Raw genomic sequence first — 25,544 nt, forward strand, 5'->3', positions numbered from 1 at the left:
CCGTCGAGGTTCCGTCCTGAGGAGCTTGAGCCCGCGATCTAGACAAGAAAGTGCGATCGAACACAAGCAAACTGCGGCCTTTCGGAAGTGCATGTTTTCCAGTTTATTTTCAACAGTCAGAGTTATTCCGATCTCGTGATGCTTTGTAAAAACATCGGCTAGTGATTTGAGAATTTAACCATGGAGTCATTTCATGAAGTGGTAGGTTTATTATTTTGTTGTTAACTGTGCATTTAAAACGACTGGTCACGTCTTGCCGTCGAATGTGTCGGAATGCGGCTATGAATTTTGTTTCGACAAATCTTTTATTTTCTAGGGATCCCGTGTATGGCTTCTCGAGGGAAAAGATTGGGTCCCTGCGAGAGTAACAGACTCAAAAGGCGAACAAGTGACTTTTCACACTGAGTATGATAAGGTAATTAAAAAGTTAAAAGTAATGTAAACGAAACTCGCGATACGGGAGTCGACTTGTTTCACTTCGCCCTCCCACCGTCTGTAAAAAATCTTACAATAATATATTACTGTTGTTTGCATTATGAACTGATCTTTCATGGTAATTACAATACCTAAAAGCCAAAACAAACTCTTTAACTAGTAGAAACCATACACTGAATATAACTGTGCGACTGTTCGGTTTGTTTATTTCATGCCGATATAGGCAGTTTATAACATCTTTATCTTTTAGTTTTATTGTTGCTCAGACATGAACTCGGATTAATATAAGTTTTCGAAATATCGGGTTGCCTTCTAGAGATGGCGGATCCATAATTCTAAGTACTAAGAGGATTATAAAATTTCTCAGTTTCAATTAAAAATCCTTTGTGTTTCTCTTTCAGTGTAATTTGTTCTTAAATTTATGTGTGAAATAGAAGTACCCTCTTGATCGACTCGAGATCGATTTCGAAAGGCTATAAATTTGTTGTTGACATAACTAACTATCGGACACCTTGTGAAGTGTGAAACATATCTCGATTTGCATCCTTGATGTAGATCAAACTCAGATAGTTTCACTACAATGAATATTGATGCGCCTTAAATAAAGACGACAAAACGGATTATATTATTAGAACAATATTGGCTTTAGGTCAACTTAGGTTTTACCTAACGTGGTACTTAATTATTTTGGTAATAAATAATTTGTTTTTATATATTGTTCAGTACTTATGATTCAGTATTAAATAATTTAGTGGTGAATCTAACCTGTCTTTGAGGCGAAGCCTGAAAACATTTTGGGTCTTTTAGAATTTGGGACTAAATCTCTTTAGAGAAGGGGTGCCACCACCCCCTCCCCCTCCCCCTCAAAATAATAATAAAAATCAGCCCTTGGGGCCTTGAAAATGTTTGCTCTCATATGGAGGGGGCATTGGCTCCTAGGACCCTTCCCTACATGTAGACCTGCCACAAGGCTGAATTGTTTTCAGTTGGAAGAGAAGGACCTTCATTTGTACAATGAAAGCTCTTATAAAAGAAACCACCTCAGAATTAGAAATAGTGGCCTTTACTAGAGCTGGTCATTTACGGCAAATCTAACGCTGGGGGTAACCCCTTTCTTCTCTGCAGAGACCTCTTTTTTTTCGTATGGGCTGGGAAATGGGGAGAGGTGAAAAGTATGCGTGCTGAGCCTAGAGAGAATGGCAACGGAAGCGTGTGGGGGACACTGGAAAGGGAAAAGTCATTTTTCGTGTTTTTTTTTTTTGCCTTCCCCCTGAAGGAGCCTCTGCAGAATAGAGAGGGGCATCCCTGCGATGGACTAGCATCCCATCCAGGAAGAGTAGAAATACTCCTGAGGCCTCTCAAGGGGGGTTCTGATGTCGCTTTGTTGCTCATATCCAACCCACCTGTCGCCTATTTGGTGAGGGAAACATTGTCGCTGTCTGAAATATACACCCTTTCGGTGCTAGTTTCTGTTGGCTGTCGATATTCTGCTGATTCTGGAACAAGATTGTCCCTACATTTTGAGCTATTTTGGAGCAATGTCACCTGTCACCAAAACCCCTTGGAAGGCCTCACTCCTGGTCGCTTCATGTTACTGAAACACTCTGGCCTGATGGGCCACTAGGCTCAAACAGACATTTTACCCCCCCCATAAATTAAAAGTATTAACTACATGTTAAGAAGGTGTTCCTGCCTGTGACCTGGACAATTATTGTTTTCTTGCAACAGACCTACAACATTGCCAAAGAGTCACTCAACAGACAGAATGTCACTCCAATGCACCAAACCAGTATGGACGGAGTGGACGACATGGCCAACTTAGGTGACCTTCATGATGCTGCCATTCTTCACAATCTTCATCTCAGATACAAGAGTGACAAGATATATGTAAGTCTGACTCCTCCTTGTTGTGAACATTTACTGGTTCATACTTTAGCATGCATGTATCAAGTTATGGTGGATGCGGAAAGTTTGGAGAGCAAAAAAGAAGCGTAATAGTTGCTCGATTGCCAGTGGAAAAAAAATGTGGGAGAAAAATTCTGGCGCAAAGCAATCTGCTCCTGCTATCAGTAGCCAATCAAAATGCTGAAAATCCATTTTGTACACATAATTAATTATTTTAAAAAAATATTTAAAACATGTGGGTGTTGCAGTTAATTTTTGATCTCAGTTAATTTTTTATTTAACTACAATCCCAGACATAACCTCTTGGGAAGGTTGCACATATACACCGCAATTTCAAAAACTTCGACATAAATGTAGTCTCTAGGTACCTACACAAGATGTTTGCCCCCCCCCCCCCCCTCTCCCCCGTATCAATGTTGAAGTATTTCTGAACATTATGATAGAGAATATGCTGTGATTGATGTCTGTAGGTAGACTTCAACATTGAATGAGGGGGGAGGGGAGCGAAAACTTAACGACCTTCCCAAGGGTATTGACGGGGATTGTCTGAATCGGGCATAGAGCATAAAATATTCCATAACCAAAAAACTATGTACGCTATAAAGCTGAAGTTTGGTGTGGTCAAGGGATATAGTATATTCTTTCTTTTGGTCAAGTTGTAAGTTGAAGCAATAAAAACTTCCGATTAGGTGAAAGACGGTTTCAAAGCGGTGTTGTTATTGCGTGACATGTTCTGATGTTTAAAAACATTTACCTGTATGGAGTGTGTAACTAATTTGGTTAAGACGTCAAAAACCAACGTAAAATACTGAAAATACTGAAACTGTTCTCTTCATGTCTCATTTCTCCGAACTAACATTTAAAGAAATGTATACAGCCAGTAAGGAGAATTAACATAAACATCTTCGGAGTAGAAGGGTGCAATTATTCGTTTTTGGGATTTGGTATCTTTAGTTCAGTTTTATTGCGCTCTTTAAAGAACACTAGGGACAATGTCATAGTTGTTTCTAAGCGACATTATTATTTACCGTATGCGAACGTTGTGAACAGTTTCCGTGACTTCTCGCAGGCAAGGAATAGTAAACTTAATTACACTGTAAACATTTCGTCTCACAGTACTCCACAGTTCTCCATGAGAAAATCGCGCCAAAGAACGCTATTTTAAGATATTTAATGCAGCTTTTCTTAAATATAATTTAGGCAGTGAAACTCCAAGCAAGTGAGACGAAGCTTTTATCTTGAAGTAACGTTTTTGAGTGATTTTGAACAGTACTCCATTGAAAACTCGAGTTTAAAAGATAATGAGAATGATAACATTTCATTACCTTGTTTTGATGGAGTACTGTGTGCTTTCCCCTTAATAAAGCAACATGTACTTCAAGTTTCATTGCAACGAAACATTTCTTTATAAACATTAACCATGTCCGCGTACTTTCCTGTTAAATCAACTCCGAGCGCTATAATTTCGGTAACATTAATGGAGTACTGTTGTATTTTGCCGGAGTACTGTTGTCTGCGATACACAACTTGTTAACAAGGTGTTGACAGCTTACAATAGAGATAACATTTATTATTCGATGTTGTCCAAAACTAAGCGAGGAAAGCAGTGTCCACACGGTACCAAGTTTAACTGCTCAGCTGGTGGAATTGGTCGCCAAAACTGTATGAATTTCCATCTCACATTTAACATCTCTTAATTCCAATGTTGTGAAAACAACAATAATTTCCACCCGTCAATCAACTCGTCCAACTCCAATTTTATTTAATGAAAAATTAATTATGCTGACTTTGGAGAAAGTGCCTGGTAATACACAACATCGTCTGAAAATTTCATCCATTAAGATTGCATGTAACACTTTCAATTCAGTCCGTAAAGACCCCGAGATGTACTACAACGCCCAGTCATTTCACATACAATCCCAGACATAACCTCTTGGGAAGGTTGCACATATACACCGCAATTTCAAAAACTTCGACATAAATGTAGTCTCTAGGTACCTACACAAGATGTTTGCCCCCCCCCCCTCTCCCCCATATCAATGTTGAAGTATTTCTGAACATTATGATAGAGAATATGCTGTGATTGATGTCTGTAGGTAGACTTCAACATTGAATGAGGGGGGAGGGGAGCGAAAACTTAACGACCTTCCCAAGGGTATTGACGGGGATTGTAGTTAGTTTTTTTTCTAACTAGTTTTTTTTTTTTATTCTAGGTTAATAAGTAGAACATCTCCCCTCCCTTGATATCTCATACCCCCCCATCCTTACTAACCCTCCCCTACTATCTGCTATTATCCCCCTCCCCTAAGTACTATCATTAATTTTTTTTTCTTTTTTACTAACCTGCACTGGATTTGAACTCTCGACCTCTGGATTTGCTGTCCAACCCCTTATCCAATCTGCCACGTAGGAAACGTTGGGTAAATCACTATTTTTTTAAAATATATGATACCCTAACCCTTACCCCATTATTTAACCAGTTAAAAAAAATTAACTACAGTAGTTAGAAAAAAACTAACTAGTTAAAATAAAAAATTAACTGAGACCAAAAATTAACTGCAACATGGATATTGATATGATCTGTGCACTTGTCTTTAAATCTAATGTCTCTGAGTGTGTTTCTAAAAAGCTGTTGTAATAGATATAAAAAAGCACAAAAATTCCGATCCATATTTAAGCTTTTATAATATATTAATTCCTAAGAGTTGATTTTTGTTGTTGTAACAGTTGTATATTTGTATAAGACGTTACCACTTATTGATAATCTTAATTTGTAGATTTCCTAACATTTTCAACCCTCCAAGTTTATTTTTTTCCTAAGTGGCCATTTGGCCACCTACTGCTCAAGTTTGATCGCCAGTGAAAAAGTTTAGTTGCTAATATAAATTAAGCTCATGCTTTCAATCCTTCTTCTCAATTTTAGTCGCCAGGCTGGCAACTGTAATTCAGTTTCAATTTAGTCGCCAGCTCTAAACTTTTAGTTGCCATGGCTACAAAAATGGTCTTAACTTGGAGGGTTTATTTCTTTTCTTTCCCTTTTTTCAGACCTATATTGGATCAATCTTGTGTGCAGTAAATCCTTATTATGTGGTTGAAGGACTTTATGAGAGTTCCGTAATGGCAACATACAGAGAGAAGCATATTGGTGAACTTCCACCTCATGTGTATGCTATTGCAAATGAATGCTACTATTCCATGTGGAAAAAAGGAGAAAGCCAATGTGTACTCATAAGGTATAAACAGTCATCCTTATGACTTACATGTATATGTTGTGGTTCAAATTTTTCTTTGATTTAAAATTTTTCAAACTGGTTTGATTTTTATTTTTCATTGTTTAATATTCAAATGTAAAAATCTAACTGGTTTAAAAAATTTTTAACTAATAATAAATTTAAACCACAACATACCAGTATACATGCGTGTTGACACTAACTTACCATGCTCCTTTACTTACACTGTACATGTTACAGGTGCATTGTAGTTGAGCTTGAGCTCCAGTGAATGTGCCACCTCCTAACTCCCCTCTTGTTACTCCTTGATAAATGACCTTGTCTAAAATTGTTGGAGATTGGCTTTACTGTTTCCAACAAACAAGTTCACACCAGTTCCAGCTGCCTTACAGAGATGACCATGTTTATCTATTAAGTGCCTGTGTTACACCTCCCCTATGAGCCCCCGTCCTCCCTCCCTCCCCTTATTCAGAGAGATTGGTCAATCACAGTTCATTTTCCAATTTATTTATCTTTTTTTATTTCCAACAATTTGCCACCAGGGAGATAAATGTTCATTAAAGATAATCCAATTACAGGGCTGTAGGTAGTGGGGGTGCAATGGGTGTGTCCGCACCCCTCCACAGGCCCAATAGGTCTGCCTGATCAGGGAGTGAGGGTAAAAATAACTCAGGAAATGTGGACTTCAACAACTTGATTTTTCAAAATTTCTCTGGGGAAAATACATGTACCCCAGGACCCCTATAGGCACTCCGCTTCCAGTACTCGCACCCACCCATGCAGAATTTTGCCTGAAGCTCTGAATTAGTATTCATAGGTAGCTACAGGTGGCTTCTATGAACAAGCATTGACAGTCATGCATATGGGTGCCTAAGTAAAATGGCTTAATGCCTAGTTGAGTTAGAACATGCCTGCTTACATATCAGCTGGTTTTTATACAGGGCAACCTGCCAGTACCTCTGGGTATTTTGTCTTAGGGATGGGGAGGTGTGAATAGTCTGCCATTTTGCATACTAATAAAGAGCTGTTTTCATCCTTTGAGAAGGGTACTTGCGATAACCATTAATGTCATTTCTTTCTGTTAACAGTGGTGAATCTGGGGCTGGCAAGACAGAGTCTACAAAGTTTATTTTAAAGTATTTATCAGATGTCAGCCGAGGAACAGGTGAATTGGAAAACACTCCAAATGTAGAGGATGCTATCCTGCAGAGCAGGTAATCAGGCTTTTTTTTACAATATTTAGGTAATAACTAAGGATTACCATGAACTACTTGCAGTTTAATGTATGCTACATTGGACACTGATTTGAACCCGTGACCTCCTGGTTTCAAGTCCAGTACTCTAACCACTCGGCCATGCTGACTTCGTAAAGCCCTAAAGTTCTACATTTATCAATGGCAGTACCTCTTGGCTTTTATCTTACTCTGGTGGTCATGAAGTGATAACGAGTGTATAAACCTAACAGCACTTCACTAACAATCCCCCTGGGGGTGTTACCCAATGGTTACTCTGGGGATCAACATCTTTCGCTTGTCGTCTGTAGGTACATATCTAGTCTCAATGCATTTTCTTTGTTTAGCCCAATCATGGAAGCTTTTGGTAATGCAAAGACTGTCTACAACAACAACTCAAGTAGATTTGGGAAGTTCATTCACTTGCAGTTTAACTCAAAGGGTCGAATGGATGGAGGCAAAATTCAGGACTGTATCCTTTTGTTCACATATGCATGATAAAATGTACATACGTGTAGTTCTGTAAATTGTCCATACCTCCCCCATAGGAATAGATTTTTCCTAAGACCCCTCCACCCCACTGGAATTTCCAAATAAGCCTCATACATTTCCTTTATACCTTTTTGGCCTTTGAGACCCCTCCCACTCCCAGGAATTTCTAATCCCTTCTGTGGGGGAGTATAGACATTTTCTGGGATCACACAGTGTAGTAGATCTAAAATAAGCACATGGCATGACTAGTCAGTGTAATTGATAGGATCTAATGTTTGCTGATGTCATTACATGTTTGCATCTCGCCTTAAGAAAATTACCAAATTAAAGTCTTAATGCTTTCTGATATTTAATTAAAATTCTGTTTGTTTCAACCTTGACTTGCTCACCTGTTTTACAATATAAAAAACAGTCCTCCTTGAAAAGGTAATTTACTCTGATTTTAGACATTGCTGCTCAGTTCTACGTCATTCATGTACTAAGCAAATTTTATTACATACAGTGTATACTATTTATGTCATGTATAGTTAAATGTTTTTCGACATTTTAACTCAAACTGGTTTTGTTAAACTATGTAGTACTTTAAGTTTTTTTCATCAGTTATTTCCCGTTATTCAAGCCATGATTTGTTTCCGACCACAACATGATTTGTGAGAATTTTAGCGCAAGACTTTCTCCTTGTGAAAAGTTCTTGCCGAGAACACTACCGAGATTTATTCAACTTATTAATGAATTTTTGCCAGGAAATTATTTTTTTTCCTGGCAGGATCTTGGCGAGAATAATTCCAAACAAGATTCTTGCTGGGATCTGTCGTGGGGAATTTTACCCTGGCAGCATTCTGGCAGGAAGTCTGCCATCTAGGCGGGATGCCTGACCCGGCAAGATTCTTGGCAGGATCCCGAAGTGGGGGGAATTTTTCCCAGTGGGGATCCCGGGGGGATTTGACCATGTTGGTGGTATCTTGGCAGGATCTTGACAGGATCCAGGCTCTTGTCAAGATTTTCAGCAGTATCCCGCCAGGATTCCCAGTTACACAGGATGTGATTGCCCTGGTTAATTGAACTCATTCCAGTCAAAGGCATTTTAATAATAAACCATTACCCCATTTCTCATTAGCCCCCCTATTCTAATAAAAACAATGTACCCCAAATTTCCATCACCACACTTCACAATGTTCTCTTACATGTACTCCTAATATTAGTGTCAAGTGTTCAGTGCATGATCTAATTTCTTTTCTTAGAAGGATCAAATCTTAACTTGCTCCTACAATTCAAAGAATTAAATCATATAATAACAGTTTTTTATCGATTCAACAGAATCGTGTTGTCAGACAAAACCCAGGAGAAAGGAATTATCATATCTTTTATGCTCTTCTGGCTGGTGCCTCTGAAGACCAGAGAAGTAAGTGTCAAATTAAACATGCTTGCTAAAATAATGTAAATTAATTAGAATACATGATTCATGTTTAATTATCAGTAACTGTCTTTTAAAGAAAATTGCTTTTTGCTGTTGCTTGATGTACTATAAATCCAGTCCAATTACTAATGTGGATCCAAAAGATCACTTTATTTTTTCTTTGACTTTGTTTATTCTGTGATCATTCCACAGAAATACTAATTAACAATTAGACTACGAGCCCAAGTTTTCTTTGAGCGAATAGTCAATGAGGCGCAGCCGAGTTGACTATCGCGCATAGAAAATGAGGGCGAGTAGTCTAATTGTTTTAGTAGAAACTCTAAAGGATTGCAGTCCAAAACCTACAATTTTGTGCACTTTGAAGACAAAAATCAAGAAAATTTTCCGCTTAAAGTGCTACGCGCGCACGACTGTTTTCTATCGGCGAATAGAAAACAGTGGAAGAACCAATCAAACTCGCGGATTTCCAATAAAACACAGCTGAGTTTCTACTAACAGTGTATAGTAACTACAACTGTACTTCTAGGGCTGACAGCTTATTTAATTCACACATCCTGTTGGTTTCCCTTGTGCACAATAACATTTATTGAATGAGTAATTCTAGTATTTACACTAATATATTCATGCTGTTATAGGCTTTCTTATGCTTTTAGCTAACACTTTATTGATTTTGAAATTATTTGGCACCCAGTTACATGTAATGATTAACAAATTAAATACCAAACATCTAAACGACATTTTTTCTTTTGTTTTATTTATTTTCTGTAGATGTATTGCTCCTAAATTCACCAGAAAAGTATCACTACCTCAAGCAGAGTGGTTGCTATGGAGATCCTTCAATCAATGACAAGGAAGATTTCAACAATGTTATGGTATGTCGATCTACACCAGTGTATCAGACAGAAATTATATTATCGATCCTTATTCAGGGTTTAAATAATGAAAGAGCGTAAACGTTTTGGCATGTACATGTTTCTAATGGCCCATTTACGCAGGTGATTGTTGGAACAATTTCCATTGCATGTGATGGTATTTTTGCTGTCAAAAGTTTAAAATCTGTGGTAATACAATGCTAAATCTGTATTGCACTGAAGATGCAGCTGGTTTATACCCATGATTTGGCTTTGCAACCCTAGCAGTTTGACAAAAATCGCAGTGAAAGTCACCTAAATTACTATGTAAATGGGCCTTTAAACAGGAAAATGCAGAATCTGATTGAGGAACTTAATAATTATTATTATTCAATTTGCCCTAACCCCTTGCTTTTCAGAATGCCATGAAGGTGATGTGTTTCACAGAGGAAGAGATTGCTGATGTTCTTCAGGTCATTGCCGGGGTTCTGCAGCTCGGAAATGTTAATTTCATGGCAGCAGGTGGTGCTCAAGTGGCAGAAAAAAGTGGTATGTACATGTAATTAGATAATATATGACATCCAATTCTTTGCAGGGTGCAAAGAAATTGAAGAGCACACTGTAGCCATGATGTTCTATTCCAAAAGTTATTTTTACTAGCCCCCCCCCCCCCCCCCAAAAAAAAAAAAAAAAACATAAATAAAAAATAAAAAAAAATCTCATAAGCACGATGCTCTTGAGGCTTCACTTGCCTGTTAGGCAAGTGAAAGATTATGTCCACTAGCCTGGCCACAAAATCCACTTGTCCTAGGCAGCAGACACTAACTTCTTTGCATGCTGCCTTATTCAGTCTGTTTCATTCTTTAGCAGGCAAGATGGAGGGTCCTCTTCAGATAAAAGTAGACTAGTATGCCCTCAGTGATGACTGGTCAGTTTTGTAAGCTTTTGTGTGCACTTGACTTTAAATGTTGGCTTGAGCATAGTGGGCCATCATGCCGGGGCTAAACTTCAGTTTCAGTAGCATACAGCATCTAGGAGTCCTGCTACTCCACCTTGCCCCAAGATGAGATTCTTCATGTAAGACTCATATCTGGACCACATGGTACAAAGTCCAGCACACTAACCACTAGGCCATTGCTCTTAATATCGTTTGTAATTTATGTGTTCATTTTTAAATGTGAGTTACTTCTTGTGGTCAGTGTTGGAGAATGTTGCAAATCTTCTTCGTGTGGACATCTATGAGCTAATCGATGCTTTGACCCAGAAGTCAATGATCCTCAGAGGAGAAGAAATCCAATCGCCACTTTCTGTAGAACAGGTAATAATTGTGTTACTTTGCACACATTGCGGACCTACGATTCTAATAAAATCTGTCTCTTTGTACGCATTGCAGTCCTGTTATGCTTGTTGTTATTAACAGTAGAACCCCTATGTCTTGAACCTCAGGCAGGGGGAGTTGTTTTTTTTTTTTTTGGCCAGGGGAAGTGAAAATTGCTTTGAATTGTTGTTAAAGCATTGCAGAGCTGCTATGCTTGCCATATTATCTATCTCTCTGTTTGTGTTGTGGACTTGAATGTTAGAATGTATCACTTTACTAATCATTCTTTACTAATTAAAATGGCCATTTTTACAGGCACTGGACTCAAGGGATTCAATGGCAATGAATCTTTATGCTTGCACCTTTAAGTGGCTCATCAACAAGATTAATCAGAGAATCAAGGGCAATGACAGCTTCTGTTCTATTGGTGTTCTTGATATTTTTGGATTTGAAAACTTTGATGTGAGTTATTCAGTTTTGAGTTGGTTTCAAGCACTGATGAGTTTGCGAGAGGCAATGGTAATGTTATTTCTGAAACTAACTTGTTTTTAAACTTCAATTGCTAGGTAAACAGATTTGAGCAGTTTAATATCAACTATGCCAATGAGAAGCTCCAGCAGTATTTCAACAAACATATCTTTTCACTGGAACAACATGAGTACAACAGGTAATTATAGCGTGTACAAAACAAGAAGCTTAAGAGGCTTAAAGCCGAACAGTAACTACTCAATTGTCGGTAAAAAAAATTGTGCCATCCGTGAGAGCTTTTTTGGAAGCAGTTAATATGCAAGTCACAAACGTCTGAGGTTTGTGTGTTTCATGGTTAGTCTATCTTTTTAAGTAAATGGTTTGAATCTAGAAGTATTGATCAGTAGTTTGTCTAGTGTGATTGTCTGGGTGAGGATAGTCCTGAGTAGAACTAGTGTAATAGCTTGTACATGACATAAACAAACTGGAGAATACACCCCAAACAGAATGATGTAGTTGTAACGTACTGGGGCAAACATTAATAATTTAATCCTTCAAGTTTTTGTAATACTCTGGAAATGCTGATTCAGAAATGACACAAAAAGTTAAATACATTTTATTCTAAAAACAGACAAGTATTCGAAAGTTATTACTATGGCGATAATTGTGGCTCCTAGCCAAAAAAAAAGAGAAGCATGAACTGAGATACCTTTTAATTTTGCACACAAAAGATTTACTTATATGGCTTATTGCTAAGCAGTGAATAAAGTTATGTAACCGTTCTTTTTTTCTTTTAAGGGAGGGTTTGGAGTGGACAGATATTGACTGGGTGGACAATGGGGAATGCTTGGATCTCATTGAAAAAGTAAGCAGTACTTATGAAAAGAATATGCCAGATGGTTTTGCTGTAACACATGCATGTTCAAAATTGTTATTAATATTTACTGTAACCACTCCATAGAAACTCGGTGTGCTGGCGTTGATTGATGAAGAAAGCAACTTTCCTAAAGGAACTGATGAATCCATGCTGGAAAAACTGCATTCTAGTCACGAGGTTTGAGTTCTTTCTTGACAGAATTTTAATTGCGCAACTGTATTACTAATCTGTGTTCAATTAACAATTTTATTGACTACAAGCCGTAGATTTCTGTGAGCGAATAGCCACAGCCGAGTTAACTAATGCTTATAGAAAACGAGTTCTAGTGGTCTAATTGTTTTAACAGAAACTCTAAAGAATTGCGGTTCAAAAGCTACAATGTATGTAATATTTTTAAGCCAAAAACATCAAGAGTAATTTCCCCTTAACAGCAACGTGCGTGCGATTGTGTTCTATCAGCGAATACCTATAGAAAAGTACAGTGAGAGAACTAATCAGATTCGCGGATTTCCAATAGAACATGACTGAGTGTCTACTAATAAATATGTAATTTATGTAAATAAATAATTTATTTATCCCCTACAGGGCAATTCCTTCTATGTTAAACCACGTGTCGCAAATACAAAGTTTGGCATCAAACACTATGCTGGAGAGGTAAAACGTCAAAAAATGTTTTTGAAATAAATATGTATCTTTCTTGGCATACCTCGGCGAATGATTGATAAGGAAAGTTAGCGTTTATCTCTGTAACCCTTGTACGCTTATTTTGTAGGTGTATTACAGTACCAAAGGTTTTCTGGAAAAGAACAGGTGACATTGTGTTGGGTTTAATTAAGTGAGAACTCTATGTCTTACACCGTTCATATCAGATGTCTCTGGATTTTAATCTTGTGTCCAGCTGAGGTCTTTGAATAATTTGTCTTGTTTGTTTTTACAGAGATTCTTTTCGTGACGAGATTCTCAATGTGCTTATGGAAAGCAGGTATTATCTTTAAAACAATTTAAGCCAGGATTACTTAACGATATCAGTATTTTCAGAGGCGCAATAGTCAGCCTTGTGTTTGGGGTGTCAAGAAAACAAAATTGGAATGTTATGGTAATTATTTTTCTTTTTCATGGATTGAGTCGATGATCTGAGAAAGCGATTTGAATGAACAGCAGTCTGGCATTTACCACTCACTGTTAGAACGTGGTGCAAAGAAAAAACGTTCTTGAATGTCGCCTTGTGTCGCATTCAAATTAGGATATAAGTTGAAGGGACCAGCCTCCTCCTCAGGCGCCTCGATTTTCGCTGTAACAAAGCGAGAACAAAGCGAGCGCGGTGACGCCCACGTCCCCCAAAACAAGAGAGAGGCGTCTGGGTACGAGGCAGTGAAGGGACTATGTCACGGATTTGACCAGATTTTTGAACAGCCCAAATTAATATTTGTGTCGTAGGAAACCTAAAAATATCGGTCCATTTTTATTAACAATTGCTATTTTAGAGCATTGAAACTGTTTTGAAGGGCGTTTGGCTACGGATGGCTCAGATGGAAATGGATTGCAATTTGAAAACGTTAGCCAACGTTTTCAAGTTGTTTCAGCAAGCCTTAAAAACTCGATATTTACAGCCGAAGTTTGATAGCTATCCCCAAGTAAAGGTTATATCTTCCGTTAAATGTTTAAATACATTGCTTTTCATGGGTAAAGTTGCCTACCACTTTTTTCATAACATGCAGGTTAGACCAAGAAACTGTGAAATCTTCGTGACATAGTCCCTTTGAGTGTTGTATATCCATGCATGATAGTATCTAGGGTGAATTTCATAGAGTCTGTAGTCATATTAATTCCGCATGTACCTCCAAAACATTGGAAAGCAGCTTGTAAACGCTCATTCTAACCAAATGCGTGCATCTGTTTTAGGTCCGATTTTATTTACGACATAGTTGAACAAATGAAGCCGTCTGTGCCGGCAGCAAATACAAAGAAGACGTCAAAGAAAAGACCGACTGTTAGCTCTCAATTTAAGGTGTGCTAGATGTTGTGTGAATGTCTTCAAAATTGAGATGTTCAGATAGATATTCAACTTAATGAAGATGAAGAATTCAACATGACACGAGCATGGGACAAAGAAAAAAACTGAGTCCCCGACGGGATTAGAACCCATGGCCTCCCAGATACCGGTTGGGCGCTCTAACCAACTGAGCTACGATAGACTCGTTGTGAGCTGGGTCATTTATTAGGTTGACTTATTCAAGTGGCATAATTGAGTTGTATATTTTGTGCAGAGCTTGTTTCATATCAAACACGAGGTAGATTGTTTTGTTGCAGCTGAAAATACAATGCACAGCGAAGTAATTTAAGCGATCTTTGACGTTTTTTGAAATGTGATAAAGAGGAAATCCGCCAGGACTTCGAGTAGTTATTGGACAAAATTATGTACCAAAACTATTTACACCTGATTGCAAGCTATTGTGTTACTGCTTCAAATATCTTATCGAAAGAAATATTTTTTAACAACACCACACATCGAAAACACATTTTGAAGTTCCGCTGAATTCCACTGAATCTCTTAAAAGATGTAAGCTTCTGCCCATAGCTTGTGAACTTTAAATATCATTTTCTCAGACTCTGATAAGAAATTGTTGTACCAGAATTATTTCCACCTTATTGCAAACTTTTTTGTTACTGCTTCAAATATCTTATCAAAAGAAATCTTTTCTAACAACACCACTCATCGAAAACTCATTTTGAAGTTCCGCTGAATTCCACTGAATCGCTTAAGACGAATTTACAAAATGGCTACACGTGAGATTTTGCCCATACCTTGTGAACTTTGAAATTCATTTTCTCAGACTCTAATAAGAAATTGTTGTTGGTGTTATCACGGATAATTACTTACATCTTTACCTTTTATTAAGGGTAGGAAATAACGCAATAGGATTTAAATTATTCTGGAAATTGATTTTTGTCCAACTTTAATAAATATTACTCGACTTCCTGGTGGATTCCGTCTAAAACACTCTCTCGAGTATTTGATATATCTTGTCAATTGAAACTAAAACTAAGGTTTAAACGGAAATGTAATCGTATGAACTCTATGCTAATTAAACCTGTAATTAAGTTACAGGTAACCCAAAACTGTTTCCAAACGTGGAGCAAACTTTTGTCAAATCTGAAGTATTCGCCAATTTTGTTTACTTGCTTTCTCTGGCTCTTCTAGCACATTGGTTGCATTAATAAAGAAAATTTCATCCATTTGCTGGGTCTTTTAAACAGATAATCCTTTTTGTTGAATTTCGTGTTTTACTAACTGCTGTAAAGGCGTTATTTTTTTTGGAAGAATCTCTGATATTGGTTCGCATAATATTAAAACAGTTAAAGTAAACTTGTTTTTTTTCCCTCTTGTTTTCAGACATCCTTGGCATCTCTTATGACGACACTGAGCCAGTCCCATCCGTACTTTGTGCGCTGTGTTAAACCAAATGAAAAGAAGGTACAGAGTACTCAGTGCCAGTTCATTTAACTGCTCATCATTTCCAACCGGTGTTCATGGGAGTGAACGCCAAACCACTGAAAATGTAGTAAAACCTTTGTTTATTTAGAAATGAAGCAGTAGTAAACCTGAAATATTGGCTAGTCCACATTACATATGTCGTCTTTTTGTCCACAAACAAATGGTTTTGATTTAGAAAGGGTTTTTTCCTGACTACAACAAATATTTCTCTGTCGTTTTCTATCAGCTGCCCCAGTTCTTTAATCCTAAGCTTGTCCTCAGTCAGCTGAGGTATTCAGGAATGCTGGAGACTGTTAGGATCCGTCGAGCAGGATATCCGGTCAGACGAACTTATGAAGACTTCTTGTTCAGGTACACTGTCATTGGGACTTATCAAAAATAGTTTCCGCTTACCTTATCGATCAATTGTTACCTCTATAGGTGACAAGAATCCGAAGGACATCATCAACTTTTTAGTTTTCCAGTCAGATTTGACAGATGTAACAAGGGGATGTGCATATTTAGCCCCAGGAAACAAACTTCTTTCGTCATGTGCTTGAGTTCAACCAAAAAATTCCTAACTAATGACTTGACTCTGCAGAAATCGTGTAGTGTCTCTGATTTGTTGTTACAGTCAACTCTCGCCTTGCGGATACCTCGCAATTACGGACACCCCGTTACTACGGACAGAAGTTGAAGTCCCGGCGAATAAGAATTACCGTAAACACCCGCGGATAAGCCACACCCGCAGATAAGCCGCACCCTGAGTTTAACAACTCAAATGTTGGGGGAAAAAAGTTTTTTGAAAGTAAATCAAAGAAAATCCAAAGTCGAGTCAAAAATCCAAAGTTGAGTCTTTAGGAAGTCTTCTTCATCGTACGTAAACTCAGTGAAAATTGAAACAGAAAATACTTCAGTCTTCCCACAATTTGAGCTCGTTAATATAATGAAAACCAACTTTGACATATTATGGGTTATCTTTTTCTGGCATTTGTTGACAGGTATTTCTTCATTCAATGCAGTTTTTCCATAGATTTTTTTGTCACAACAACAAGAACTTGCGTTTGCCGAACGATTCGTAGCTTAGTAACCAGGCATTTGATCGGACGCAAAATATGGGACTAGGGCGACTAGGGCGAGAACGTAAAGCAAAACAAGATGGCGATGGAGGCTTTCGGGTTTCGTGGCTATCATATCGACAAATTAAAGAGATCTGGGAGCCATCTATTGGAGATAAACTCGTTGCATGAAGAGAGTTTCGTAATCAGTTCGACAAATTTTCCATCAAAGTGCAAAATGAGAAAGAAACAATAGGCCATCTTACTCGTGAATACTCGTGGTATTTTCTCGCTCGTAAAATATCAATAGTATATCAATAATAGGCCATTGTCGACTCTGGAAACAGTATAGGAGCTGTCAAACTTGCAAAAGTAATTACCGGTACTCTCTTGTAGTTTTATGTTATATTAATTTACATAATTTTCCATAAATTAGTGTCAATTTACGAAAATTTACGGCACCTTTTCCGAATGTTCCCGCAGATAAGCCGCATCCCCGATTTCGATCGACAATTTTTGGAAAAAAGACGCGGCTTATCTGCGGGTTTTTACGGTACTGAAAATAACTCTCGCTCCAATGGACTTTCTCTATTGCGGACACCAAATTGTGGTCCCTAAGGTGTCAGTTATAGTGAGAGTTGACTGTACTTGGTTTGGAATTTTCATGTTCATGTAACAACTAAATAGAGGCACTACGTATGGAATTGTTAGCATCAAGACGTCTGTGTACCCAGGCTAAGTGATATATTTTTGATGTGCCACAAATTTTCGTAGAACAAACATTAAAAGAAATATTACGGCTTTCAGTTAGGAGAAGAGCTACGTAGGTAACCTGAAAAGTTTGCAGGCTGATTGTAATTTAAATGACGCAGCTGCATTTTGTTTTTCATTAATCAGTTTTGTTTTGGATTTAGATACAAAGTGCTTTTCCGTGGCAAGAAAGTGTCAGGAGATAACAGTGATTGTACAATGCTTCTTCAAGAGTTCGACCCTGAAAAACAGAGCTTTAAACTTGGAAATACCAAGGTAATAGAATGCAAAACTTGAATTCTGAAAAAAGATTTCTTTGCTAAATGTTTGTTTTTGGTCCCTGACGATGTTTCAACATCTTTCCTACATCAGAACCAAAATCCGATTCTTTTCATATAATAAGAAAGCTCGTGTAAAAATGCGGGCTAATGTTGCGTCTGCAGTTATCGAACTTGGTGAGAAGTTTAACGATAGGGCCAAATTATATTTATTTACTGTTAACAACTTTGAACCAGTTTCAGTAACGTATGTTTCAACATCATTAACTTATTCGAAATTTCAAACAAATGTTGAAACCTACCTTGGTATAAGTTATAAGACTTACAACGCTGCAAGGTTTGAAAAAGGAAACATGCTACGTTATGACAATTGGGCAGGCGCTTTCTTTTGGGCTGCTGACATGACTTAATATTTGAGGTTCCACGAACTGTGATGAAAAATGGGACTGTTCGATACTGTAGGGTTTATGGTAATGTTTCTCTCTCGGCTGACAGGTTTTCATGAAAGACAACTTGGAGTACATGGTCGAGCGGAAGAGAAACGCCCAGCTAGAAGCTGTCGCCATGCTGATCAAACGAAGGATCATTGGATACCTTCAACGGAAGAAGTTTTTGAAGATTCGCCAGGACATCATTACGATACAAAAGAACTACAAGGTACTCCACTGAGCTGTTTTCTTGTTTGCAACTTATGGGAATCGCACTTCCCGATCTCTCATTTACCCACCTGTATTTTGTAATTACTTTCATAATTCTCTTAATTCTTATATTGGTAGATAAAATATTTTGAATGTTACTGATTTGAACTGCAGTGTATAAATTAAGTCCATCTATTCCATCCCCCCCCCCCCCCACCGTTGACTTCCCACCCCCTTTATTATCATGTTCTCGCTTCCGGGTACCCCCCTTCTTACCTCCAACATCCCACCCTCTCACCCTCCCAAATAACTTCATGTTTGTCCCGACTTTAGATTGATGAATGTTATACACAAATCTGTTTAAACTTTCTTCTAGGCGCACTACTATCGCAAACTTTACCACAAGATGCGGTCAGCTGCCATCGTCATTCAGAAGGTTAAAATTATTTAAGAAGTTTCTTTCGTGTTACAGTGTATGTTATATTTTAAGCAAATGATAGATCATCGCAGTAATGTACTCAACTTAAGCAGTTGAGAAAAGAAAGCCTGAAAAAAAAATTCAGGCTTGAACGGGAATCGAACCCATGACCTCTGTGATACTAATGCAGCGCTCTAACCAAATGAGCTATCAAGCCAACTGGGAGCTGGTCACTTGTGAGTTCGAACGTTACGAACTCACCAGTTTGCTTTGTTTGCTTTGCTTAAAATGTATATCCGCAGTACAAATATATTCAGTTCATGTATGTTATATGTTGTTTGATGATCTAAATATACTTTGTACAACGTTTTACAGTACGAGAGACGAAGAACTGCTCAAGCGCTTCTCAGGAGACTTCTTGAGGAGAAGAGAATCGAAGAAGAACGCAGACGGGAAGAAGAGAGAAGGAGGGAAGAGGAAAGAAGAAGGTATTATTTGTTGGTCTTTTTATCAGCGTACACTCGGCGACAGTTTTGGAAAACAGTCCAATTTTTATTGAGCCTTGCAGATGTGGCAGGACATGTGTCACACATAAGAACCTAGTATATGACCTCGCTCACCATGAGTCTCCCATAGCTCAGTGGTCAGAGCGTCCAACCGGTAATCTTGGAAGGTCATGGGTTCGACTCCCGTTGGGGGTACTCGGAAAATCTTTTTTCCGAGATTTCAACTTGAGAACACTTCTTCATTTACTTCACTTTATCCAAGTTGCCATTTCACTTTACAGTCCAATTTTTCTTCGTTATTTAAAACGAGCTCTAACGCAAAGTTTCAACCGAAATATCAATTTACTGTTAAACACAGCTAAACTAAGGAACGAAGGCGGACTCTCAAAGCCACACTGAATATTTTTCTTTTGCAATCCGTTTGACTTTAAGTATGATTTAAGTTTGATATTCAACATTAATTACTGCAATCCGTTTTAATCTTGTCTCCGTTTAGGCTTTTTAATATTTTGTTACGTTTTTCACTCTTTGTAGAGCACTATTTATAGATTTCATTCGATTTTAAGAGCAATTTGTATCTCACAGCATGACCAGGCTTCGGTGTTAGCGTGTAAGACGAAAATTGGAGATTTTACCGCAAGCTTCTAGCAAAATACTGAAAATAATTTATATTCCAGAAAGCCATCTTTTACTGTTTGCGGGCAGCATAATTAACGTGGTCGAGTTACGTCAAACTTACGTGACAGTTGATAGTTTTACTTTTTCACCTTTAAAGAACTTGTCTTTTTTGTTCACGCCACTGCGACATTTCACAAGAACTTGGAGTAAAGTCACAGTCACGTCTTTTCCCGCCAAAACGCCGATTCACACGTGCGCCGCACTCTTTTTTAAGTGGTACATTGAAACAAAGACATGCACAAGAATTCCTTTTGCTGTGTAAAATAATGGCGCGAAGAAGTTTGTTACTAAAAATATTGTCTATTTTTTACAGGGAAATGGAAAGATTGGAACAGGAAAGGAAGATACAAGAGCTTGAAGAACTTCGTCGCAAGGTACATGCCATGGGAATTTTTGCATGAAAATTTTTAAATGTTATGTACTTCACAACGATATCTTCACTGTATGAGAGACTGATGTCCTTTGTTCTTTGGAACAGGCTGAAGAAGAAGCAAGGATAAGGAAAGAGGAAGAAGAGGAAAGACTGCGAAAAGAAGAAGAACAGCGTCAAGCAGTGTTGGCAAAGGCTCGTGAGATTGAAGAGGCGAGGAGGCTGGAGGAAGAAGCCAGAAGAAAAGCAGAGGAGGAAGCTCGCAGAAAGGTATTTTGACATTGCTTATCCTAGCAGTATGCAGGACTCGTGTCACGTATGAACCTAGTGTATTAGTTCGAACCTTTCATGTTTCTCGCTGTAGTGCGGCGGCCAGGGCGTCCGATTGGTGTGCGGAATGGCATGGGTTCTAATCTTTCTTTGGCCCATGAATCGGCATGATCGCGACAGCCGAATTGACATCTTTCTCAAGTGGCTGTTTTGTGGATTTTTTTGGTAAAAAAATAATAACGTGAGCCAGGAAAGTTTTCATGCATTTCCAACCATTCGGTTAACGAAAACCAAATTCACAGTTCGGGCAGAGAAAGCAACTTTCTCGTACATCAGACATACTTCAGTAAGCAGGCGCTGAGAAACACTGTTCGGCAACTAATATAAGAAATGTTTCCTTTCAGGCGGAAGAAGAGAAAAGACGCCGCGAAGAAGAAGAAGCAAGGTAATTTGTGTGGTCGTAAAATTAAAGTAAATATCACGAAGGAAATGTAAAAAAGCCCTTAAGGAAGAAGCTTATTTGAAGATTAATGGTTTGGTTGGTTTTGAATTAAATTATCTTGGAATTGTTTTTCCTACTTTAACTCTTTTGTCTTCATTTAAAAAAGACTGTTTATCATTGTGGCAAAGCTGAATAAAAAGTAGCTGTTAATATAACTGTATGCCAATCGACCCTATTCACATGCAGTGTTGGAAGCCGGTTTCCCTTTCTGACACGGGTTAATATGATGAGCAAGCCCTGAACGTGTGGTCTTACAAGGAAGGCATTCTATTCTAGCACGTTGAAATGTTGTACATTTTTTTTCTTTAATAAACAGAAAGAAGGCAGAGGAAGAAGAGAGGGTGCATAAGGAAGCCGAGGCTGAAGCAGCTGCGCAAATTGCTGAGCTGGACAGACAGCTTAAGGTAACACTTTAACTACTGTGTTCCTGACCTGTGAAACATGTATCTAGCCGTATCTTACCAGTAGCAAAATTCTCGTTTCTTATTGGTTCCCGAGCGCTTATTTGCTACTTAATTGCATCACGTTGACGTGGGTGTCCAATCACAGATGTCCAATTAAACTTAAAATTGGATACCTCTAACTGGACATCTTCTTCGATTCACGCTGTATCTGTTCTGTTTTGTAAACGCGATTGAATAAATTGCTGACATTTTTTACTAGCCTCGACTTTTCTTATCGATATTAACTGCGCGCTTGGCCTATTTCGAAATTACTCGCCCGATTACTACCTGTATTGTACGGCACGAGGTCTAGGTACCATTACTTAGCAAATAGACTTCTCTCTACTCCGCTCCGTCCTCTCCAAATCGATCCAAATATTTCTCTTTGATGACGTTACATGTAGTATCATGATTGGTTGTTGCTCGCATTTACACGAATTTTTGTAGAGCTACGTCATCATTATAGTTCATTTCTAACTGCTGCGATGTTTTTCGTCTTTTACAGTTGGAGGATAGCGATGAAGAAGATGAAGACTCGGAGGCCTGGGAAAGACCACCCAGTCTGTACGAGACCCAAGACCTGCCAATCATAGAGGCTTACCTAATGATGAGAGGTCAGTAGGTCAGAGGTCAAGGTTAAGGGGAAATTATAAGTAAAATGTTGAAATACTATCGACGAAGCATTTTTGCTGGTTTACTCAATCAGCAGAAAAGGTCACAATGTATTCATTAGATTGAATAGTTGATGTTTACTTTCGCACCCCTCTGGCGCAAGAATCACATGAAACTTATTTTTGCGTTGTTATTCAGTGGGTGAAAACAAGTTATTCGATTTGACTCATTGCTTTGTTAATTTGACGGCAGTTCTTTTTTTTTTTTTTTTTCAGGTGGTTTGTTGAGTTTGTGGAAGAAACATTGGTGTGTACTGAGGGATGACACCTTTATGTGGTTCAGAGGAAAACAGGTGAGTTCATCTAAGTAGTAGTCATATTGTTTTTGTATATGATAACGCTTTGTGTCATTTTTACGGCATTTTCAGTGAAAGATAGGACAACGCTATTTAGTTCTAACTATGTAATTAACAGATTCACCATATTTCCATTCATTGTTACGTTGACCACAACCAAGTCCTTAGTGATTCAGAGAACGTGAAACATTACTGCAGTATTCTCTTAACACTATTTTTTAATCATTTTTCAAGGATGCTCTGAAATGTGGCTGGCTAATGAAGAAAGGTGGAGGCACAACAACTTTGTCAAGGTAGAAGACGTAAACCACTGCATTACTTGTAAAAACTGACACGTTTTTAGCACTGTTCTTTAAACCAAGCAAACGATAAGAAATCCTCTCAGATTTTTTCTTTGTTCCATGCTCATATCATTGTTAAACAATTCGTCTTAATTATGTCTGAATGAGCTTAAAATTTACTATCTTTATTATTTACTACACACTTGATCAATTCGACATTGCTGATCCTAGCAGTATGCAGGACGCGTGTCACATATCAACCTAGTAAATGGCCCAGCTCACCTCAAGTCTCTCGTAGCGGAATTGTTTTGAACGCCCAACCGGTATCTGGGAGGCCATGGGTTTGATTCCCATCGGGGACTCAGATGTTTTTCTTTGTCCCATGCTTTTCTCATTGTTGAACAATTCATCTTCATCATTTCTCACCGAGCTTAAAATTAACTTTATTATTTACTAAATCCTCCTATTCTATAAAAATCCTCACTGTTGCCAATTTCCGGGACTGATTAGAGTTTTCCTTGAATAAAGTTCGTCGCACTTTCAGGATTCAGACGACGTGTTGTATGTGATGGAATCTTTTGAACGAATTGGTCACATGCTATAAAGTGCGCTGTTTTGGCTTGCTACACATCCAAAACAAAGAAAAGACAGGCCAAACTGGTGAAAGTTGTTTTTTTTTTGGAGGCTGTTTCATTTGCTTGGCATCCAACAGGCAGATTTTTTCGTTGCGTGATTAATAAGTGATGTCCTTCATGTAACATACATTTACGCTCGTTTAAAATCAAAATAATAGCCTTCTTGTTAGCTGTCGTGTTTCACACCAATGAGATTCTTCCTAGGCTTCCTAGTGTAATCTAGCCCCTGCCTAATCGTTTGGAATCCCTGACTAAACATTTATTCCATCATAAACCTGATTACTTTTTAACCAAATGTATTTTTTGTTTTGTTTTGTTTTTCAGGCGCAATTGGAAACGTCGATGGTTTGTGCTAAAAGACAATGTTCTTACCTATCACGAGAATGACCTGGAAGGAGCTAAGTCCCTGGGAACCATTGACTTAAGAAATGCAGTGTATGTGGATGTGTTTAATGATTTTTTAGTAGCGAGGGAAGCACCAACGCAAACACAAGACTCCATACAAACACTAAAAACGCAAACGGATCAAACTGTTTAGATCCCTGTGCTTGCACTCGTATTTTAGTGTTTATGTGAATTCTAGGTGCGCGCTTATGGTTCCACGTATGTTTGCTCAATGGAATCCGTCTATACTTCAATATATAACTTCTTTAGCTACCAAGCAAGTATTTTTCTGATGATTTATTTTGTCTTTTTATGCAGACGTATAGTTGACGACGGTGTAAAAGAAAATGGCTTCAGTATTATAACGGAGAGCAGGACGTATCACGTGATTGCTGAAAGTACAAATGACTGGAAGTAAGTTGTTTTTTTTTTTTGTTAGGTGTTGCTTGCATAGTGGCAATAAGCAAAGGTTTTACCTTTTTGTTTTTTTTTTCTTTAGTCAGTGGTACAACATTTTGAATCGTGTGCACAGAGCAACAGAGGAGGAATTAAAAGGAATGAGAGAAGAATCTGCAAATGTGAAACATGCAGTGGTGAGGCATTTGTAATTTTTACTGTTTATGTAAGAGATTCTATTTGCCACAAGCCGCAGTGTTTTTTAATTGATTTAAATATGTCATGGTACCCTCTTCAAGCTTATATGCCCGTCAGTTCCAGCACGTACTTCCGGGTTTTTGAGTGAGTGTCTATTCAGGAAAGGTGTGCCTGTGGTTTTTGGGATTGCTTTTCTTTTTTTTTTTTCTGAATACCATTAACGCATTTTTTCTCTGTGTAGGGCACCATCGATGTGGCCATGATAGAATCTTGCAGTCAGGGCGGAGTAGCAAACAAGTAAGTACAAAGGACACGATTTTTTTGTAACGTTTTAAAGTGCAGCGACTGAAACCCGGGGCACACACAGTAGAAAAGGAGAAACTTCAGTACCAAATTGATGTACTTGCAAAATCTGCAATCACCTTATCTGCAATGCCAAAGGTAGTTCGTGTTGTAATGTACGAAAACGAATTTTTTATCCTGTCATTGGACTGTCAAGCGTGGTCGTACCTGTTCTGGTTGTCCGTTCGCTGTGCTCTATAACTAGCTAGAAAAACTCGTGCTTAACGTTCTAACCAATTAAAGAAAACACTCCATGTGTTTAACCAATCAAAAGCAAAACCACAACAAAGCGTGAGCTGGGCTACGCATGTTTTCCCGCGCTTTCGCTGGTTCCATGTCTTCCCGCCTTTTTTTTGCCGGTTGGCCGCGCGTCGTTGCATCCAGGTTGCTTCCGCTTAATTTGGGTACTTATCTCTCATTGATTATCACATTTGTTGTAACTGGCCAAATGCAATCCCTTCAGTTATGGTTTTATGACTTGCAGTCATAAAACTAGCTTATATTTAGCTTATATCTAGCTTATATTTAGTATGATTTATTCATCTTTTAACATATTTATTCTACATACGTTTGTTATTCATATTCTATTATTTCTAGTAATTTATGTGTCTTGTCTGTTTTTTTTTTTTTTAACGTGTCAGTGACCAACACGATAGCATATGCTTCTTTGGTCACTGAGCACATTTTATTTTGGTTTTGTATCTATTGTATATTTTCCTTATTTTAATTA

General features: G+C 38.1%; 1 protein-coding gene across 1 annotated transcript in view; it reads left to right on the plus strand.

Moving 5' to 3' along the window:
* Window positions 1–56: 56 nt before the first annotated feature.
* Window positions 57–25,544, plus strand: part of LOC144659464 (unconventional myosin-X-like) — a 42,491-nt gene continuing 17,003 nt past the window's right edge. Inside the window, exons 1-36 of the mRNA XM_078519909.1 lie at window positions 57–201; window positions 317–415; window positions 2,164–2,322; window positions 5,386–5,573; window positions 6,659–6,784; window positions 7,150–7,274; window positions 7,707–7,720; window positions 8,612–8,696; window positions 9,480–9,583; window positions 9,982–10,111; window positions 10,762–10,880; window positions 11,196–11,342; window positions 11,447–11,547; window positions 12,147–12,213; window positions 12,310–12,402; window positions 12,811–12,879; window positions 12,998–13,035; window positions 13,163–13,207; window positions 14,128–14,233; window positions 15,620–15,700; window positions 15,948–16,072; window positions 17,673–17,784; window positions 18,282–18,443; window positions 18,801–18,860; window positions 19,218–19,330; window positions 20,340–20,400; window positions 20,505–20,666; window positions 21,071–21,111; window positions 21,485–21,572; window positions 22,117–22,225; window positions 22,499–22,575; window positions 22,813–22,871; window positions 23,819–23,929; window positions 24,197–24,292; window positions 24,378–24,471; window positions 24,714–24,769. Of these exons, the coding sequence (XP_078376035.1) occupies window positions 181–201; window positions 317–415; window positions 2,164–2,322; window positions 5,386–5,573; window positions 6,659–6,784; window positions 7,150–7,274; window positions 7,707–7,720; window positions 8,612–8,696; window positions 9,480–9,583; window positions 9,982–10,111; window positions 10,762–10,880; window positions 11,196–11,342; window positions 11,447–11,547; window positions 12,147–12,213; window positions 12,310–12,402; window positions 12,811–12,879; window positions 12,998–13,035; window positions 13,163–13,207; window positions 14,128–14,233; window positions 15,620–15,700; window positions 15,948–16,072; window positions 17,673–17,784; window positions 18,282–18,443; window positions 18,801–18,860; window positions 19,218–19,330; window positions 20,340–20,400; window positions 20,505–20,666; window positions 21,071–21,111; window positions 21,485–21,572; window positions 22,117–22,225; window positions 22,499–22,575; window positions 22,813–22,871; window positions 23,819–23,929; window positions 24,197–24,292; window positions 24,378–24,471; window positions 24,714–24,769 (3,443 nt within the window). The 5' untranslated portion in view covers window positions 57–180. The remainder of the gene's footprint in view (window positions 202–316; window positions 416–2,163; window positions 2,323–5,385; window positions 5,574–6,658; window positions 6,785–7,149; window positions 7,275–7,706; window positions 7,721–8,611; window positions 8,697–9,479; window positions 9,584–9,981; window positions 10,112–10,761; window positions 10,881–11,195; window positions 11,343–11,446; window positions 11,548–12,146; window positions 12,214–12,309; window positions 12,403–12,810; window positions 12,880–12,997; window positions 13,036–13,162; window positions 13,208–14,127; window positions 14,234–15,619; window positions 15,701–15,947; window positions 16,073–17,672; window positions 17,785–18,281; window positions 18,444–18,800; window positions 18,861–19,217; window positions 19,331–20,339; window positions 20,401–20,504; window positions 20,667–21,070; window positions 21,112–21,484; window positions 21,573–22,116; window positions 22,226–22,498; window positions 22,576–22,812; window positions 22,872–23,818; window positions 23,930–24,196; window positions 24,293–24,377; window positions 24,472–24,713; window positions 24,770–25,544) is intronic.

This window comes from Oculina patagonica, chromosome 7 (assembly GCF_052425735.1).
Source record: "Oculina patagonica isolate OP01 chromosome 7, crgOcupat, whole genome shotgun sequence".
Classification (NCBI taxonomy): Eukaryota; Metazoa; Cnidaria; class Anthozoa; order Scleractinia; family Oculinidae; genus Oculina; species Oculina patagonica.